Source organism: Fukomys damarensis, unplaced genomic scaffold (assembly GCF_012274545.1).
Source record: "Fukomys damarensis isolate Sample0158 unplaced genomic scaffold, DMR_v1.0_HiC HiC_scaffold_8, whole genome shotgun sequence".
In the NCBI taxonomy this organism is placed as follows: domain Eukaryota; kingdom Metazoa; phylum Chordata; class Mammalia; order Rodentia; family Bathyergidae; genus Fukomys; species Fukomys damarensis.
This window is the reverse complement of record NW_022900920.1, coordinates 777,870-785,596: the sequence shown is the minus strand read 5'-3', so window position 1 is coordinate 785,596 and position 7,727 is coordinate 777,870. Positions and strand designations below refer to the sequence as shown.

Genomic DNA, 7,727 nt, shown 5'->3' with positions numbered 1-7,727 from the left:
CTTGTTTTATTTTTTTTTTTTTTTTTTTTTTTTTTTTTTTGTGGTACCAGGGATCGAACTTGGGTCCTTGCGCTTGCAAGGCAGGTGGCAGCACCACTGAGCTAAATCCCTGGCCCTCTCTTTTAATTTTGTTTGGTACCAGAGATCAAACTCAGGTTCTTGTACTTAAGATGCAGGTAGCAGAACCACTGACTGAAAACAAAGGTCCAACTGGAAAGGTACATCAGAATCACCTTTGGGGTTTTTAAAAAATTAGACAACACTCAGGTTCCATTGTGTAGATTCTGACACAGTACACCTGTGATGACCTACACTTTGTATTTCTATCAGAATCTTCAGCACTAGGGCTTACATACATATTCTTAAAACTCCAGTCACTTCTTAATGCTCGATTAACAGTTATTGTGCCAAGAAGCACTTTCAACATATTCTTCCCAGTAGTGATAAGTTGGAATGAATGGGATTTGGTGATAATTCACTGAGTTCTATGTAAATTAATTTTATCATATAAACAATAAAAATGTCTAGCCATACAGATCAGATTCATACTTACTTGCTAAAAGCAGACAGGAAAGTGCAACTAAATGTAGTTGCTGGATAGAGATGTCATAGCGATCCATAAACAAGTCCAGTAAATAGACAGCAAGATGTCTGGCAGAAGGGCAGAGCGTGAAGCGATTGCTTACAATGGCAATCAAGTCAGCAAAATACCTTCTGAGACTTAGTTGAGGGGACTGGCCTTTGTAGGAGGGCAATTTCAGCTCCTAAAGCAAGAGGAACAACATTTAATCTGATATAATTTGTAGAAGTATCCCCATAATACAATGACTTAAGTGCTCAAAAGGGACTTTTCTTGAATGGTACAGAGGAATGAAAAAGTTGAGTGGGAAGATAATAAATAGCATTAAAAATTAATCTAAAACAAAAATTCTCTCCTCATTCTTAACCTCCTCTGATGTGACCATTTATAAATGGTCCTTGCCTCATGGAATGGATACATGCTACAAAGATTTACAGGAGAATTCTGTTTTCTCCATCAGGCGTTTTCAGAAAAATGTTCTTACCAAACACCAACAACACATACATACATCCCTACCTTCCACCACGAAGATCAAAGCTCTTGGTTAGACAGTAACAGATTAAGTGCACATGATCATACTATGTTGCCTACTATATTAAACTGGCAGGGATGTGGAGACCAGCACTCATCTATTACTATCTTCTAATCTTATTTCCCTTTTAGTTATTTTATGATCTCTCCTTTGTCATTATCCTTCATACATCTAAATGTTTTCCCATGATCATCATTCAATCTTATATGAACATTTTTTAAAAATTTGAAAGTTTATATTTCAAGAATATAAAGATGGAAAGCTTTCAAATTCACTTTATAAGATCAGCATGATACTGAAATTAACCCCAAGAATACCAGGAAGTAACACAGGATAGGATATCAGAAGCACAGAAAAAAAGATAAATTGTGCTTTTATATAATTTTATATATCAAAGGACATATCAACAGAGTAAAAAGGCAGCCCACAGAATGGGATAAAGTATTTGCAAATCATGTATCTGATAAATTAGGGCCAGGGATTTAGCTCAGTGGTGCCACCAACTGCTTTGCAAGCACAAGGTCCTGAGTTCAATCCCTGGTACAAAAAGAAAAAAAGCCATGTATCTGATAAGTTAATATCTAAATTATATAAAGAACTACAACTCAATAATTAAATAACCTGACCTAAAAGTGGGCAAGGAACTTGAACAGATATTTCTCTAAAGAAAACATAAAATAGTCAACGAGCACCTGAAAAGATGTTCAATGTTAATAATTCAGGAAATGCAAATCAAAAGCACTACAAGATATCACTTCACACTCATTCAGATTGCCATTAAAACAAGTGTTGGCAAGAGTGTGGAGAAACTGGACACCTTATGCATTACTAGTAGGAATATAAAATCAAGTAGTGGCTGAAGATAATATGGGAGGTGTCTTGAAAAATTAAATATAGAATTACCAAATAATCCACCAATTCCATTATAGAAATATATTCAAAAGAACTATAAGAGGCCCAAACAGATATTTGTACAGCTATGTTCAAAACATCATTCGTTATACATAATGGCCATAATGGCCAAAAGATGAAACAACCCAAATGCCCATCAACAGATTAATGGATAAACAAAATGGGGCATACACATACAACAAAATACTGTTCAGCTTTAAAAAGAAAACTGATATGTGCCACATGAATGAACCTTAAAGAAAGTGTCAAGTGAGTAAGTTGAACACAAAATTATTGTATGATTACTTACATGAAGTACTTAGAACAGCCACATTCATAGGGACAGTGAGTAGAGTAGAATAATGGTTATTATAGCAAACAGAGTGAGAGACTGGGAAGTCATTGTTGAATGGGTAAGAAGTTTCAGTTTGGGAAGATGAAGTTATAAAGATGGAGAAAGGTAATGTTAGCAAAACAATGTAAATGTATACAGTGTCACTGAACTGTCACTTAAAAGTGATGTAATTCAATACTATCTAAGATAGATAAAATAGTAGCCAATGTCATTTAGTAATGCATCCAAAAAGTACTTCATCATCAACTGTAGTACATCTCAGGAATATAAGGATGGCTGGATGGCATGAATATTATTACAGTACGTCACAATGATGATTCACACTTAAATATGCACATTCATCTTGACAGATGCCAAAACAGCATCTGAAATAAAAATGACCCTGCGAGAAATAAGAACACATATGCATATATATCTTGGATGAAGGAACGAATGGAAGGAGGTAATAAGATCTGAAACTTAACAGCAGTATTTCAATTAAAGGTAAAATAGGAGGATTACTATTCTAGTGCCCATTACCGCAACAGTTCTAATAATTATTCTGTACATACCAATCAATTCAAATAGAAAGAAAAAGTGAATACTGTAATCACGGCATATTATAAAAACACTGGGGAAGGTGATATAATTCAAAAGTCATTTTCAGGAACATATTTTTTCATATGGTACAATTTTTATCCAGAAAACCCTTGAAAATTAACAGAATAAAAAGAAACGGTAAGAATTCAGTAGGATGGCTGGCTACAAAGTAAATATTTCAAAATAGCTTTTCTGTATACTAATTACCAATTAGAAAATAGAGTATTTCATATATAGTAACTATTAAAATGAAAACACTTAGAAATACATTTATATATGCCAACACTGTATGAAAATAAACCTCATGAGTTAGGGAAGACTTACATACACAGAAAGACATTCCATTTTCTTGGATAAATGATGTATACGATGACAATGGCATTTAATAAATGGGGAGAATAGATATATTTAATAATTCTGTCACATATGACAAAAAACTGATTTGTTGGAGAACTTGTCAGAAAAAAACCAATGTATGAACAAATAGATCAAAGGAAAAATACAATAGCTCATAAGAAAAACATAATAAGGCCCAAAACATGTGGCCTTGGGCTGGGGATTTAGCTCAGCGGTTTGGTGGCCTGTCTTGCAAGCTCAAGGACCGGAGTTCAATCCCCGGTACCAAAAAAAAAACAACCAACCAACCAAACAAACAAACATGTGGCCTATTAACTTATTAGGTCATTCTATGTTTATAATGTTTATATAGGAAAAGTAAATACTGAGACAAAATTTTCTCCAAATAAAGAGAACATTAGTTTCTTGTGTAAGCCCTTGGAGTTCTTTTTTCCTTCACTATTTCTACAGATATTTACAATGGTACAGATGGGTTATAACTATGTCTTTCTTTCTTGCCATCATGTGATATTACTAATCATCTCCCATGTAGCAGCCACTGCGCTAAACCCAGGGGATACTGTAGCTGGAAGAAGTCTCAAGCCTCTCTTTAGCAAGTAAATAAAAAATACATGGATGATTAGAATACAACATTGTAATCACAGCATATTATAAGAACAATGAGGAAGGTGATATAGCTCAGCTCAGAGGAATGGGAATTTGTGAAAAAAACAAAGCCAGGGTTGGGCGTTCTAGGAAAAGAGGGCTGAACTTGACAGATCCACTAGAATACATACTTGGAAAATCCTAAGGGGCTTTATTGCTCATGATGTTAACCTTTACCAATTATATTGGAAACAAAGACAATAGGGACTGGGGATACAGTGACTAGGATGCAGTGGGCTCTGGGTTTGATCCCTAATATTGCAAAGGAAAAAACAGGAGCAGGAACCCCAAGGGCCATCAAATGAATTTTAAATGTCCAGGTATTACAGTTAAAAAGCATCAGAATGACTATGCTGCTCTAAAACTGTAAGTTTCTTCTGTTGCTTATTTCAAATCCCTTAGAACTGAACACTTGTTTCCATCTGGTTCTTAGCAACCCATATGAAAAAAAGGGAGAAGCCTGAATACATCATCTTTATCCTCAAGTCTTCATCAGCGTACCACCCCAAAACTCACCACCCTAGTGCCACTGACCAGCTAGGATGGAAATAAATGCCTAGAAGAAATACTCAGAAGTTTAAGCACAACTCTATGGAATAGATATTTTCTTAGTGCTTTTCACAAAGTTGGAATTGTTCTCAATTCTCATGAAGCCTCTCAAAAATACTCTCCCAAACAGACTTGATACTAACGAGACACAGGTATCTAAAAAGATACTTGTTTCATAGGTTTTTTGGAATGGTAAATTATTTTACAAAACAGTATATTTAGTATTGGGGCCAAAGAGTATCCATTCTATTTTCACTCTTTCCAAGCAGGAACAACGCTGGTTACAATTACTTTCTCGGGCTGGGGACTTAGCTCAGTGGTTCCACCACCTGCCTTGCAAATTCAATCCCCGGTACGAAAAAAAAAAAAAAAAAAATTACTTTCTCCACAAACCTCCAGTCTAAACATAAGACATTTTACCCCACATCAGAATGGTAACTGTAAGACTTTTACACAGTTACTGCTCTAACATCTGGCATAGTACCTTGCACATGGTGAGTATTTGACATGTTGAATAAACAGATGACTATCCAATTAAATCATCAATTAGCATGAAATTAACGTGTCTTTCCTATGAGAAAAGTTTACTCTGACTTCCTTGATTTCAATGTACTACAGAGAGTGGTCTCTGCAGTTTTGCAATGTCAAGTCCTACCAATTAACATAAATTCTCTATAAAGTGCAGCCAGTCTATCAAATGATGAACATGGTCCACACAAGGCTTAAAGATAAAGACAACCCAGGGCATTATGTTCCAGCTGGCCTGTGACAACTTTCAGCAGCATTCCTTTAGTACTTGTGCTACCTTGTCCTCTGATAGTTTATGAGCATCTAAATGGCAGAGCTGTTTTATTCCTTGGAACCTCTGGAAACTGATGTATCAAAGCATTCAACAAATCTGAACTTAAAAAAAAATCTAAACTCAAGTGATAAAATTAACTCATAATTATTCAGGATTAAAATCATCTACTCATAAAATACAAGAATTGAAAATCATGATATGAGAAAATGAAAAAATGGAAACAAAATCTTTGTAAATAGGGGAGGGAAGAGGGCTAAAGGGAGGGTATGGGGAAAAATTGAGAACCAAGACCTGTCGTGTAAAGGTACAAGATCCCAATGATGAATGTAACTGTACTGTATACCTAAAAAGTGCCAATAAACTCCATGAGAAAAAAAGAAATCATGGAGATTTCTTAGGTGTTATATCAATTGAAAAATATATAAATATATGCATCATTAACCATTAATTTTATCACATCCTAGAGGGATAAAAAGGTTGACACTTAAGAACATTTCTTTTTTATTTATTTATTTATATATATATATTTTTAAAGAACATTTCAAACTGAAAGATGGTATGTCAAAAAGAAAAGCAAAAGTATGTCTGGGCAATTTTCAAAGTGGAAAATCTATAACTCTCATCAACGCTCTAGAAAACCATTCCATAGTTAAAACTCTTATGTGGTACAAACAGTGCTGTTGGGGGCATAAGGTGTCTACAGCGTAAGAAACTGAATGCCACAAATAGTAAACAGCATTTGGAAACCTCAAGCTTTAGAAAATGGTACAATTTTAAAAATGTAAATCAGAATTAGATCTTCTAATTTACTAAACCTGGCCAAAAACTCAACATACAAGTTTATCATCATCCCAGGATCTCTTAACAAGGGCCAGAATTCCTTTTATTAAAGAGTCACCTGTTTTGCTTCTTAATCTTCTACACTTAACAAATGGCTCTCTCTATATCCTAGGTGAAACTGAGTTAAGTTAGAGATAATTTTGGATCTGGTTTCTCTTCTGGTCTTCAAAGAGGCACAGCAGTCCTATTAATCTGACTTGTGACATGCGCAGTAAAACTTATGAGCACAACACACAGACTTTAAGCCAGAAAGAGTATTTTTTCCAATATTCATAAGTATAGTAAACAATTCTACTTTCTATCTCTAACATTAGCAGGAAGGAGTAGCTAATTCCTTTCACCTTAAGGCTAATTTCTGAACTGCTCCAAATCTTAAGGGGCAAGTAATAACAGTTATTTTTTTGGCTTACTATATGCCAAACACTATTCTTAGCCCCCGTAAGGTACTGACATTTAAATTTCACCACCATTCGATGAGGTACATTCTGTGATTCCTCATTTACAGATGAAGAAACTGAGAAACTGCAACTGAGTGGAAAGGCTGAGGAATTTAGTAATGTACCAATGTGACGTAAATGCTGCATAACTTAAATACAAGATCAATGCTACGGTCCACCTGGCAGCAAGAACTTTGGGCTATTCCTTTCTATCTTCCCTTCCCAACTAACACCCCCAACACACCTCCTCATTTAAGCTGCAGGTTCTTCTGATATGCCCGGGGAAGGAACTAAGAATTAGTCAAATAAGCAAAGCTCGATCGAGTCTTTTGGGCTGGAAGACAGTAGTAAAGAACCTGACCAGACTTTCAAGGGAACTGAGATTCCTAACTGGCGCCAGCCGCACACAGGAGGTCGGGTAGTAGGATTACCTTGTAGCGAAGCGCTTGGTGGATGTCGGCAGCCAGCTGTCCTCGCCACCACTGCCCCTCCAGCTCCATGGGACCCGGCGGCGCGCCCAGGCAGACGCTGTAACTTCAGTCTGAAAGACACGCCCCAGGTCCGCTCACAGCCAGCAACTTTGCCCACGACCCTCCGCGCCCCCTCCCCGAAAGGTGCGACCTCTGCCGCCCGGTGTGGCTGTTCATCTTCACCTGACTCATCCTAAACCCGGCACCTATCCAAAACAATCCCCAGACGCCACACGTAAGACTCGATCTACCCACTCTGGAGATACTGGTTTACTTGGGGAGCTGCCCCACTAGATGCTTTGCAAGAAAGGTGCAACTCGGGCCTCGCGTGCTAAAGCAAGGACCTGGTCGCCAGCTGTGGAAACGCCTAAGGCTCCCGGCGTCCTGGGTTCGAACCCTCCTGCCATCTCGAGGAGCGGGGAGGGCACACCAGTTCCAGCCAGTGGGAGACGAAAAGCCCACACCAAGAGGCCCGAAGGCCACAGCCCGCCTGGCGCCTGCTCCTCCCCGGGACTAAGGGACGCACCCGGCTGCGCCGCACCAGAAAGGGAACAAAAGGCCGAGCCGGAGAGCTCCGCGCCTCGCCCCGGCGGCCGGGTGCCCGCGCCCAATCCAGGCCGCCCGGTCTACAGCGGATCCCTCACCCAGAACCGCGGCCGTCACAGTCTCAGTCCCGCCGGCCTGCGGGCT

General features: G+C 38.2%; 1 protein-coding gene across 4 annotated transcripts in view; it reads right to left on the bottom strand.

Annotated features, from left to right (window-relative positions):
* Window positions 1-7,727, bottom strand: part of Ccnj (cyclin J) — a 17,880-nt gene extending 10,153 nt beyond the window's left edge. For 3 of the 4 annotated variants that reach the window (XM_010620867.2, XM_010620869.2, XM_010620870.2), the window contains exons 1-3: window positions 7,682-7,727; window positions 6,999-7,108; window positions 554-764 (exon numbers count right to left, since the gene is read on the bottom strand). In XM_010620867.2, coding sequence (XP_010619169.1) covers window positions 554-764; window positions 6,999-7,067 — 280 coding nt within the window. In that variant the 5' untranslated portion in view covers window positions 7,068-7,108; window positions 7,682-7,727. The other variant, XM_010620868.3, reaches the window with a different exon arrangement.